The sequence below is a fragment of the Lytechinus pictus genome, chromosome 9 (genome assembly GCF_037042905.1).
Source record: "Lytechinus pictus isolate F3 Inbred chromosome 9, Lp3.0, whole genome shotgun sequence".
NCBI lineage: Eukaryota > Metazoa > Echinodermata > Echinoidea > Temnopleuroida > Toxopneustidae > Lytechinus > Lytechinus pictus.
Genome location: NC_087253.1, coordinates 12,409,733 through 12,422,938, shown reverse-complemented (window position 1 = coordinate 12,422,938; position 13,206 = coordinate 12,409,733). Strand labels below are relative to the sequence as shown.

Sequence of the window (13,206 nt, the reverse complement as noted above, 5' to 3'; positions counted from 1 at the left end):
TTCAATTTATATTCAAAGACCGTAAAAAAACTATAAATCTTAATTTGAAATTAGATCCAAATTCAAATCCAAAGTTGGATTAAAATGCAAATTCAAAAATGAATACGAATTCGGATAAAGGTTTATATTTGAAAATTCAAATTCATTTGATTTTTTTTTTATATTACAGTAGTGAAAATCAAGAAGCGAGTGAAAGATCGGCTTATAGTAGTATGAAGTCAAGGAACGTCCGGGTCATCTACCTCATAATATTATGCACCACAACCTTTACTACCATATGGCTACAAAGTGTATCACTATCACCAGGTACAGATTCAAATGCTGAATTTGGTGAGATTTTAAGTATTTTAATGTAGTTAATATTGTAATTGATTGGTTTTTAATTTTGTTTATATTAATTCCTATTTATTTGTTTATCTATTCATTAATTTGAGATATTAATCAATTAGTTAATTAATATATTTATTTCAATGCTGAATTTGGTAAGTGAGATTTTAATAATTGTTTGATCTTTATTTTATTATTATTCCAATGCTGAATTTGGTAAGTGAGATTTTGATTATTTTGATTTAGTTAACATTATAATTGCTTGATTTTTATTTTTGTTTCTATTCATTCCTATCAATTTGTTTACCTACTAATTAATCTAAATATTAATTAAGTAATTAGTTTATTCATTCATTAATTTCCATTTTTGTTTCATTATGGTATCCCTTTCAGTTGACAAATAATAATATCTAGATAAAGTTTATATGCCTCATACCTAGCTAATAAATTGGGAGTCATAGAGGGGCACCCTCGCAAAAACAACAACAACAAATCAACAAAGGCCTCACGCTTTGAAAAAGGGGGTGACACGGTGGGGGTACACCGTGAGATACATTTCTTAACATTTCTTTTGAATTTTTAGGGAATCGAAATAAAACAGATACATTTGAATACTTTGTAACAACTTTGCCACTAAAATTAACATTTTAAATCCAGGTAAGCACATCCTTTGCCTTTTTTGTGCCAGGTGGAGACGCGACTGAATGTAAACAAAATTTTATTTCAGACATCTCGAACATTCTTTCACTAGGTTTTTATCATTTAAAGTGGGACCACAGTTCATATTTCATTTAATACTATTTTGTCTCCACACTTTTCCCAAGCTTGACAATGATTAACAAACCTTAAATCAAGCCTAAGCCATTTCATGTGAATCACAGCCCCGTGTAAATCCGATGTCATCACGATGGCATCGGTGTATGGGGAAGGGGGGCACATTGACGCTCTCTGAAGTGTTTAAGGGCAAGGAAACAAGCTAAAATGATAAAAGTATCTTCAAATCAATCTTCCTAGCTAAAGTCCATGTGTTCTTCATGATTAATGTCTATTAATTTTATCATGTTTATTGACATATTCCCAAGCTCTGCGCAAATCATTTGTCATGAACTTTTCAAAAGTGCATGGTGCTTGCTCAAGCGGAAATAATTAAACGACGATTATATCGTCATTTGCTTGAAGACATCTGTACCAATGTTTAAATGTGGAAAATATTACAAATATATGATTTTATAGCATAATTTATAGGTTTAAACTTTGTTATACGCACTGTATATACATGTGTGTGTACTATATATATATAGTACACCCTAGCCACTAGCCCTAGCCACTAACCCGTCTCTGTGGTCTAGTGGTTAAGGCACCGGCGTTCAAAGCTGGGGGCCCGGGTTCGATTCCCGGCAGGGTCATTTTTTCGGCATCACCAATTTATCCAAAAAGGTAGATAGCTCTGGGGAACCTTGATTTAAGCTACGCCTACCATTGTTCTCTTCATCCATTTCGTTCACACTATATATATATATATATATATATATATATATATATACATATATATATATATATATATATACATGTATACATATACATATATACATGTATATACATATACATATATATATATACATGTATATATATAAATATATACATATATTTCATTTCTCATTTCATTTAGAAAAAAAATACAAATCAAGAAAATACTATTTGGTCAAAAGAGTGAATTCAATGCAATAACAAAATATGTATCATCATTACATTTAAGATAACTTAATAGATTTGTATAATTACAATCAATCAAAATGAAGTATGACATTAAAATATAGATTTACATTTTGTGTAATAAAATCAACGGCTTATATTTTGTGGGCCCCTAAAGGAAATCCAACATAAGTTATAATGACATTTATGGGCACATGCATGGCAAAGGAACATGATATATATATACCACTATAAATTGTATAATGTATAGTTGTGACATTTGATCGTGATAAAAATCTTAATGCGCACTTATCCACTACATGGAATGCTCAAGGCACCTACAGATTAATGTTAATATTATTTTCCCAGCTTTACCCGTGCTGCCTACAGGCGCTCAAGCATTCGGGGAATTTCTTCCTACCGGGTACCCATTTCACCTCACTTGGGTTGAGTGCAGCAAAAATGTTGGTAAATTTCTTGCTGAAGGAAAACACGTCATGGGGAATCTAACCCAAGTCCCTCAGATTGAAAGACGAGAGTCAAAACCACTAGACCACGACGCCCCCATTTAATGCGTTTTTTATGCAAAGAGTTTATTTGGCGTCATCTTTATATTTCTAACAGTAGCACCATTCGAAATGAAACGCGAGAGTAGAGTTGTTGATGTAGAAGCTACCGAATTACAGCCGGAACGAACACCTTTAAATGTGGCGAGAAACAGGAAGAGATTAGGTAAGTGTTCTCGACTCCTTTCAGTTAAATTTTTTTTTTTTCTAGGATCCGTAATTTTGATATATGATGACGTCATCTTGAAAACGTGCATAGATCACTTTGTTTGCAAATCTGCACATTGAAGAAATACAATATACGCCAAGGACACTTCCCTTCAAAGAGGAAATGCAGGGCAATAAAATTCAATACAGAACTTCAGAAGGAAAAAAAAGACAAATATTAGAATATAATACAATGATCAAAATAATTATTCGGGAAAAAAATTATTATTATTCGGGTACACACCTACAATTGAGGCGTTGGTGTTAGTAGACTTGTTAACTGCAAAAAAAGGTGAACGCTGCATTTTTTAGTACAATTGTGCGTTTTGGCATGAATATTCGTTGAACCCATTGCAATTTTTTTATCCAAAGTGACACTCTGTATCTATGCTAATTAACCCTAATTAGCATAAATTATGTAAATTAGCCTCTAAATTGAGTAATTTACTAAAAACGCTTGTAAAAATGTAAAGTTATTTTCATAGAAATGTCAAATTTGATGCAAAGCGTTTGTGGAAGTAGCATACGAAAACTAATGAAAAAAGAATGCGGTAACCATAATTATCATTACCTAATTTGCATAAATTATACACATTTTCAGCAAACAGTGCTTCTTTTTAAAATGATTCTGGATAATCTGAATTGAATAAAAGTATCAATAAATGTGGTATGTAAATAATAAATGGTGGAAATGTGTCTTAGGGTTTGGGGAAGACATTGGATAAACGAACGTTTTGAAATATGCTAATAATTCCTAATTACCATAATTTATGCATAAAATTGCAAAATGCTGTGAACATTAGAAAAAACGCTTTTATAGTAAAACATGTCTTACTCAGGACAATCTAATTATGATTAAAGGAAAAAAAACTGTACAGGAGAAAAATATTTCTTTGTAATATTCAATATGTGCGTTAAATGCATTTGTTTGTGATATTCAGTGCATAATTTGCATTAATTATGCAAATTAGTACTATATTAAGCTTTTGTGTGATTTTGAATGATCTAAACTTAAATGAATAATGAAAAATGTGTTAAATATGGTTATTAGAAAGTGTTAGAGCACAAGGAATTCACTACATCTATGCAAATGACCACTTATTACCATAAATACATATTAATGAGTTAACCTATACTAATTCCATGAATAGTTTAAAAGAAACTTCAATCACCAAAATTTGGCATTTTACTCAGCACCCCCGCTTTCCAGGGCGGGTATTATTACAACACCTTCACTCTTTGTGTTCAATCTATAAGGTGTAATTTAACACCTCAGATTGCGGTTCTCCAGGGACGCCAACTGGTGCTAGCCTGGTCTTAATGAACATCACCATCATTCACTGGTGTGCGGATGGGGGAGGGGCGGGGCTTGGGGGCATGGTCCCAAAACTTTTTCAGGGCCAAGGGAGAAAAATAGGAGAGGGAAACAAATAGCGTCATTTATGATGTTTTTCTCATTTTGTCAAAATAATACAAAACTAGATTTGTTATATTACTAAATGGGTAAAACATGTTGCCCAACTCGTTATGTTTTGTCATTTGATATTCATAACAAATCTTCTTTTTTTTTGCCTCATAACGCTAGTGCCATCATCGATATTCTTTACAATTAACAAGGACGCTTCTAACATAATATGTCAAGAATAATCTTGCCACGATAATTAAAATTGATAAAAATAATATATGATACTACACTAAAAATCTTTTTTTGAAATACAGGTGCTTTAGAACTGAAGGAGCAGAAAGGTGATTTAAAACCATGTGTTCATCCCTCCCTGATTCCAGGTAAAATATCATACACATTCATTCTGCATTCATCTTCACCATAACCTGATACGTCCGTCACACCACAACTATGGAAAGCCAGCAATGTCAACATCTAAAAACACGAAAAATGCATGTTCAAAATATTTTAAACATTTTATGATGCATATCTATGTATTGTTTTCTTGAAAATTCAGTGTGCTTCTCCTTATTTACAAAGGACACTGTGCAAAATTCTTGTAGTAGAAATTATGACATTGGTGGATTTCCATATAGCTCCCCAGGGAGTGGAGGATGTGCACACATTGTGTGCGGGAATGGCTGATTGAATCCGATGACCGGTGTAATAATATATCTGTAACTGAGCGCTTAAACACGTCGTTTCGATGTATTAAGCGCTATATAAAAAAGCGGATGATTATTATTATTATTATTATTATAGCTGAGATTGATCGGATCAGTCATAACTCCTTGTGAGACAGGGCCCAGGACCTCGTCTCACAAAGAGTTACGATTGATCAAGAGATCAAGAATTGAAAGACAATTGGACGGATTGGGGTTCGCCTCACTTTGGTGTGACAGTGTCGGTTCCATGACATTTGCTCCGGCGACAATTGCTCCACTCTGAATTCCACACACTAATCGAATGGCCAACTTCAAACCTGTGTTTAACATTACACCCTACTCTTGACCTAAGCATAAACAACACTCAAAAATATATTTAAAAAATGCTAAATCCATATTTTATTGTTCGAAACAGAAATCTGAGAATAGATTTTCCGAAATTAATTTTGGCAAATTGATCGTGGCCCGGCAGCCACTGTGCAGCGCCAGATCGACGAGGCTCTATCCCTTAAAGGACAAGTCCACCCCAACGAAAGGTCGATTTGAATAAAAAGAGAAAAATCCGATGAGCATATCACTGAAAATTTCATCAAAATCAGATGTAAAATAAGAAAGTTATGACATTTTAAAGTTTCGCTTAATTTCACAAAACAGTTCTATGCACATCCTGGTCGGTATGCAAATGAGGGACTGATGACATCACTCACTCACTATTTCTTTGTATTTCATTAATTATATGATATATGACTTATTCCCATTTTCTCCTCATTGTCCTTGTAACAAAGTTTCATTCCTCCCTGAACACGTGTAATTACCATTGCCTTAACACTTTATGGTTCAGTCAAGTTGGTCCTTATTGTCAAATCTGTAAAAATTGAAATATTCTTTATTTCAAACGATAAAAAAACAAAAGAAATAGTGGGTGAGGGACATCATCGACTCTCTCATATGCATGTCATTGAGTTGTGAAAAATAAGTGAAACTTTAAAATGTCATAACTTCCTTATTTTACATCCGATTTTGATGAAATTTTCAGCATTATGCTACTTTGAATTTTCTCTATTTATTCAAATCAACATTTTTCTGAGGTGGACTTGACCTTTAATGTTGAACGCCAAAGGTCAAAAAGGGTAGCAACAACTCCCATCTTTTTACGTCTTTTGGTCTGAGTCAGTGACGCGGCCGGGGTTTGAACCCCAACCTCCCGGTTGTGAGACGGACGCTCTAGCAACCGAGCCAATCATCTTGGACGAAACTGATTCCGGAGCAATTGACGCAGGAGCAAATGTCGTGTCACCGACCGTGGCATGTGCTTTGTCTTTGTGAAATATGTTATAATGTACGTGGTATTATTCTAACATTGAAATTTCAGAAATGTGTGGACTATCAACATCACAAGGGTCCGAGTCAATATAGTCATTACTAACATTATTATGATCGTAATTATTGTTAAAGTCATTATTATCATTATTTTCTTGATGATTTGACCCGCACTGTTTTTTGTCGTTGGTAAGGTATATTTCATGGCGTGCAGATGGAGCGGGGGGGGGGGGGCTTGGGGGCATGAACTCCCAAAAGGTTCCATGACCAATGAGATTAGAAAAAAGAAAACGAGGGGAAAGGAAAGGGGAAATATCTATCACAAAATCAGATTTTGAAAAGGTACATTTTTTGCTTGCTCGGAAATTTTAACTTGTGTAACACACAATATGTTTTCCCCTCCCCTAAAATTGTTCGGCTCATTAGTCATTACGCCACTGAACAAATTGAAGACCCCCCCCCCCCACCACCCCCCATCCCCCCCAAAAAAAATCCTGGTTGGTCATTTTCACTGCGATCCACTTCGACATCTTCTATCATATCATTCATTCACAGATCACATGGAACCTGCCCGAAAGGCTCAAACAACCACCGATATTGTTAACACCGAGGTCCTAGGTGCCATGACACCGGAAGTAAATCGTGCAACCAAACTTGCCAATCGAACCCTGTCGAGCATCATCGCGAAGAGGCGGAACGCGAGAGAGGGGATAGCGAGTCCCATCGACCACATGATGGCCGAGCTGGACCTCGCCGTCGACGTCGGCGATTACCAGCTACTTCCGGGCGGTCACTGGGTCCCCCTGAAATGTCGACCTTTGTGGAAGGTAAGTTCAAAAGAAAAGGGTGATACAACGAGGGGGCAGGGGCTGCACCCCCTCCCCCCCCCCCCCCGATGTTTCTTTTATTACAGAAGCAAAAAGGAAAAAAAAGAAAATGAGAAGGAAATAGGAAGAAAAAAGGCAGGTGTCTTGGCCGTGCAGCTTCGTAATGCCCCTTTTATTTACTTAGAAATAAAATTTTATGTGACTTCATGGATAAGACCCCCACTTGCCACCCCCCCCCCCATTCCAAAAATACCCAATATATCAGATAAATAAATAAAATGAATAAATGAATAAATATCAATAGGCCTATATCAAATATATATATATATAAAGTCACACTATATATTTATTTGTATGTACGTTTGTTATATACCAAGGATGCAACGTTCTAATCATGTAGTCTTATTATACAGACCCAATATGATACCGAATGATTTTCAGCTTCTCTACAACATTATTTGCAGATAAAATACAGAGTTTTATTATCATTATGATGATAATGATAATTGTGAATCCCTTTGTACAATCCGTCTTGGGTATCTCTGATTTTATTCATTTAGTTACAATTTAAGTGCAGTTTTTCATTGCTATATCTTAATTTTTAAAAAAAATTTGGTTCCTTTTAGGTAGCAGTCGTCGTGCCATTTCGAAATCGAGCGCAACATTTACCCATATTCCTCCGGCATACTATTCGTCGAATGAAGAGGCAACAACTGGAATTTTCCATCTTTGTCGCTGAACAGGTGAGTCTAATTTGATTTCCTGTTCAGTCCTCAAATATTGACAATCCAAGGTTCCCATTTCCAAAGGTTTCAGTATAGAATCTAGTTTTTTTTTTCATGTTCAGTCGTCAAATATTGACCTATCCAAGATTCCCATTTCCAAAGATTTCAATGTAGAAATCGCAATATAACTATATGTATGTATGTAATGTACAGTATGTATGTATATATGTATGTGCGTACGTGTGTATGTATGTATGTGTGTATGTATGTATGTATGCGTGTGTGTGTGTATGTAAATATGGGTATATGTATATATGTATGTATGTATAGCCATATGCCTATATATATATGCAACGTAATGACACTTTTTACAACATTTATCAAATTATCAAATATCTTTGGTAATCATTCTGATATTAATACATCTTCCTCTTTCCTGTTCGCCCCCCCCCCTCCCTCTACTCCTCGATGGCAGAATAATGACTTACTTTTCAACAAAGCCATGATGATGAACATTGGGTTTGTGGAGGCCCAGGAGTTCAATGACTTCGACTGCGTGATCTTCCATGATGTCGACCACCTCGCTCTGAATGTCAGGAACTACTACGGATGTGACAACATGCCGAGACATTTCGAAACCGGCGAACCGAAATATGATTGGACGTAAGTCTATTTTTGGGATGGTTCCGTGTCATTTCTGGAGGTGTCGTGGTGGAGTGGTTTAGTCACTTAACACTTATACCAAGGGTCGAGTGTTCGAATCCCTCCCGGCGCTAAAGTCCTTTAGCAAGGCACTTATCCACGTTCGTCACTCTCTTTGCCAAGGGTTGTTAAATGGATACAAGCTATTAGCATGGCATGTGCATGTGAATGGTTGCCTGACCAGGATGCTCCTCAGGGAGTGGAGATGGTGGACTTTTTATGTAGAACAGTGATATATCCAATGACCGCGGTAAAGCGCATAGGAACACAGAGTATGAAGCGCTATATATTAATGTAGGCCCTATCTATTATCATTTGCTCCTGCGACAATTGCTCCTACCGTAAATCTTTGCACATTAAGCCAAACATATACCCGAACTTGAAAACTTCCCATAACCTATTCCGAATCCTCACATCATTCTGTTTTCCTAAACCATATCCCTCCGATTTGTTTTCATTTAAGAGATAGGCCTACTTATTCTGCTTTTTTATCCACTAATTTAATGGGTTTTTATCTGGCGTTGACAATTTTTAAAGCAATTTGCTTGGGATGACAACGCTTCTCCAGGAAACTGTGAATAATACTTTTGTTTTGAAAGAAATTTCATATTAACGACATTACCCATGGCCATGACAATCATAATCATCATCATCATCGTCATCTGTGATATATTCATTATCATCATCTTTATCATCAACATCATCATCAATCATTATCATCAGCATCATCATCAATCATTATCATCATCATTATTATCAATCATTATCATCATCATCACCGTTATCAATCACGTCAGTTCCATCATCATCATTACCTTGATTATCATCATCATCAATAACATCAGCATCGTCATCATCATCCTCATTATCATCATCATCATCATCATCGTCATCATTCATATTCGTTATGATTACAGCCTTCTTATAACATTTTAAAAAGAATCAAGAATTACAGAATTACTAAAAAAAATCTACCTCATCTTTCTTGTCTTTTCCCTTTTTTATTTATTTTTCTCAGGGTTATGTACGACGAACTCTTCGGCGGGGCAGTTGGCGTGACAACCACGCAGTTCTACCAAATTAATGGATTTTCCAACGTTTACTGGGGTTGGGGCGGTGAAGACGATGATTTCTACCACCGAGTTGTTGCCAGCGGATTCGTCCCCTCCCGACCGGAAGGACCAATCGGTTTCTTCGATGCGTTAGACCATCCCGAGGAGGACATCAGGAATATAAACTTTGCAAAGTAAATCCTAGCTACGTGTATATCTTTTCTAACAAGTATGGTAAACCGAACTAATATGAGTATTAGAGGTGATGCGGCTCCGTGGATAGTTCTCCAGACTTTGTTCTACAAAGTCCGGTGTTCGAATCCCCCATGGCACTCGCTTCCTATGGCAAGATGTTAATTATCTACATTTGCCACTCTCCACCCAGGTGAAGTATATTGGTAACTGGTAGGAATGAAGTCTTGAATGCTCGAGCGCCTGATCAGGGTAGCCGTGCTAGATCCAGGGTAACAGTATGCAGCACCTAGAAACATTGTATTATGTGCCATCTGTATTGCACATTATTATTATTATTACTATTTATTATTATTATTATCATTATTATTATTATTATCATTGTCATTATCTTGTTCTTATTATTATTATCATTAGTATTGTTATTATAATTTATTATCATTATTATTACTATTATTATTGTTATCATTACACTGTAAAAAATGAAGTGCCATTTTAGCACTTAAAGTGCTTGTATAGTAACTGTACTACGAGTGCTGATTTTCTAGTTTAAATTTGAACTAAAAAATCAGCACTCGTAGTGCAGCCACTATACAAGCACTCTAAGTGCTAAATTAGCACTCCATTTTTACAGTGTATTGTTGTAATTATTGATTTGTCATTATTATTATTATGGTTACTACTATTTTTATTATTGTTGCATTTATTGTTATTATCATCATTACTATTTAATATTACTATTGAATATTTCATCCAGTGGTCCCGTTTCACAAAGTGCTACAACTATATTGTAACCTTGCGATTATGACAACTACGTCTCTAACTAGTGCTCAGCAGCCAATCACAATCAAGCTAAGAATGGACGTAACAACAATGGCAAATTCACAATTTATGAAACAGACCCCGCAGGTCAACACTGACTCTATTTCTTTAGTTCAGACATTTCTGTGGAAAATATAAATAATTTATGCAAGTACTTACCATGATATAGCATAACACTTAATAGAGTATTCACGTTTTGTTTTACACTTCTGTAAACGCGTGAGCGATAAGCATAAACGGCCCTAACATAGACCCTTGAGGAACTCTGTAATATTTGGCATGGGTGACCTAGGCCTATCATGGTGACTTATATATCATTGAATTTGGATATAAATCCATTGTCCGACTAGCCACTACCGTTGATCCCAATCATAGGCCCTATCCATGTAATTTAATTGGAGTGTATTATCATCATAATGGCGGTAAAGATGATGTAAAGATAATGATCTGTTATTGATATTAGTATAAGTGAGTATGACGTGTAATCTCATAATAATGATCGATTGCATTGCACTGTACTGCAGGTTCTGTCTTCGTGCTTATTTCGCCGAACGGATGGCAACGGACGGTCTATCGAATCTGAAGTACGATCAACCAACGATCGAGCTCCATCCTCTTTATACCAACATTGCAGTCGATATCCGGAAGTTGCCGTGGAATCCCAAATGGACGAGGTGCGGTCTCTCCACGACGTTAGTAATCGTGATAACAACGGTGGTGATGGTGATATCGATAGCACTGATCGCAAGGACGATTTACAGGTATCAGAGGGAACGGCATCGCAAAAGAAACTTGCATTTGAAAGTCATGTCTAACCAGAATGGAACATACAAACAGCTAATCAATAGATGGGACGTAAAGGAGGTGGTGTGAACACGTGTTACAATACTACGCGTTTGAGTGGATGCGACACAGCGTAGAGATAACCATTTCCTGTTCAGACCGATGAGGGCGTGACGAGAAATACTGTAAGATTTTTTTCTGTTTTGAAACAAGATGGAGCTAGGAAATAGCCGACATTGCAACTTGAATACCTCTCCGTGTCTTTCTGATATAAAGTACAGAGCTTTGAAGGGCCATCGACTTGAGAACATGGCGTGATAATTTATATTACCATGTCGACATGGTAGGATCCGAACATATCCCGCCATGTTAACATATAACCTTTTATAAGCCGACTTAGCGAAATAACGTATCTCGTCATGTCAACATGCAATTTTTCAAAATTCGACATGGTAAAATAATATATCTCACCATGCCAACATATATGTAAAACTGTTTTTAAGTTGGCTAGGCTAGATAAATTATGTCGACATATAAAGGTTATTAAGTTGAATCAACGAAATAACGTATCTCGTCATGATTATCAATAGCTTTTTATAAGTCGATTTGGCAAGATAATGGATCTCGGCATGTCAACATTCAATTTTTCAAAATTCGAATTGGCAAGATAAGGTATCTCGTCATGTCTACATAATAAGGCTTTTAGGTCGACATGAAAAGAAAAAAAAGCCATGTCGATATGATAAGAATATCGAGTCGGCATCGTAAGATAAAATAAATCGCCATGTCGACATAATAAGGCTATCAAGTTGACATGGCTAGATAAAGTTTATCGCCATCTCGTCAAGTCGATGGCACTTTAAAGGCTCGATAGATATTAAGACCAGGCCCCGGTCTTACGAAGAGTTGCAATTGATCCGATCAACCTCAAATCTATGGAAATCCATCATAATTTTTCATACAGGATATTTGAAAAATGTCCTTTGTAAACAGAAAGAACACACAAAACTTTTAAGAAAACAATGAATTTAAGAGTTATACATCATATCTAGGAGTCATTTTGAACAAACATGCATTTTAGATGTTGGTGTTGCTGGCTTTCCATAGTTGTGGTTGATCTGATCAATCGCAACTCTTTGTAAGACGGGCCCCAGACCACTTCAGCTAATAGTGTAAGGTTCACCTTGATATTATGTTTGTTTTGGCTATAGACGAACAAATCGAGAGCAATTTAAATGAAGCTTAAAGTAGGTTCTACTTTGAGCAAATGCTGCATTTTCAGATCTCAAACATGCTCAAAAAAACATCAAACACAAGTTCCGCCAAGTATGTAACACAAGTGCCCTATTTTGAGTGGATCCTTCCATTCTGAATTAAGGGTGGAAATGTTGATAGAAATCGTTGACTATCAAGAAACATTTTAATTAAAGATTTATTTATTTTATCGAAATTCGATGATAGTATGACAATGTCTTCTTTAAGAGAATGCTACATTTTATTTGATGCCCTAATGAGCAAAAACAAATATCTCTTAATATCGTTTAATGGGTAAGTAAATATTCTAAACACGCGCACAAAGCTTTTGATGAAGATTTTTCTTTTTGCTTAATGCAAATTATGACATTTACTCTGCAGGATTTTCTGCATTTATTGGATAGGATTATACAACAAAGTTACAATGCATGAAACATAATCATAATATGGCCTAAAGTACTTAAGACCAAGTGACAATTTTATAATGACAGGAGTTAAACATGTTAGACATAAAATAATACAATGTACAGTGCGTCCCAGAAAAAACGAAACCGAGATTTATCGATGATTTATCGTAACTTAATCACATACACAATAGACAAATGACCTTCCATTGTAAAGCTTAGAA

General features: G+C 35.7%; 1 protein-coding gene across 1 annotated transcript; it reads left to right on the top strand.

Annotated features, from left to right (window-relative positions):
• The first annotated feature begins 536 nt into the window (after positions 1-536).
• Positions 537-12,611, top strand: LOC129268786 (beta-1,4-galactosyltransferase 5-like). Its single transcript, XM_064104713.1, has 8 exons — positions 537-543; positions 2,644-2,751; positions 4,512-4,577; positions 6,777-7,048; positions 7,675-7,791; positions 8,249-8,436; positions 9,494-9,721; positions 11,066-12,611. Exons 2-8 carry the CDS (start codon positions 2,658-2,660, stop codon positions 11,412-11,414), a joined length of 1,314 nt encoding a protein of 437 aa, XP_063960783.1. The 5' UTR covers positions 537-543; positions 2,644-2,657; the 3' UTR covers positions 11,415-12,611.
• The last annotated feature ends 595 nt before the right edge of the window (positions 12,612-13,206 follow it).

Coding starts and splice junctions, on each gene's coding strand:
- LOC129268786 (XM_064104713.1), top strand. CDS start 2,658: ATGAAACGCGAGAGTAGAGTTGTTGATGTAGAAGCTACCGAATTACAG. Junction 2,752..4,511: donor GAGAAACAGGAAGAGATTAG/GTAAGTGTTCTC, acceptor TTTGAAATACAG/GTGCTTTAGAACTGAAGGAG. Junction 7,792..8,248: donor CCATCTTTGTCGCTGAACAG/GTGAGTCTAATT, acceptor CCTCGATGGCAG/AATAATGACTTACTTTTCAA.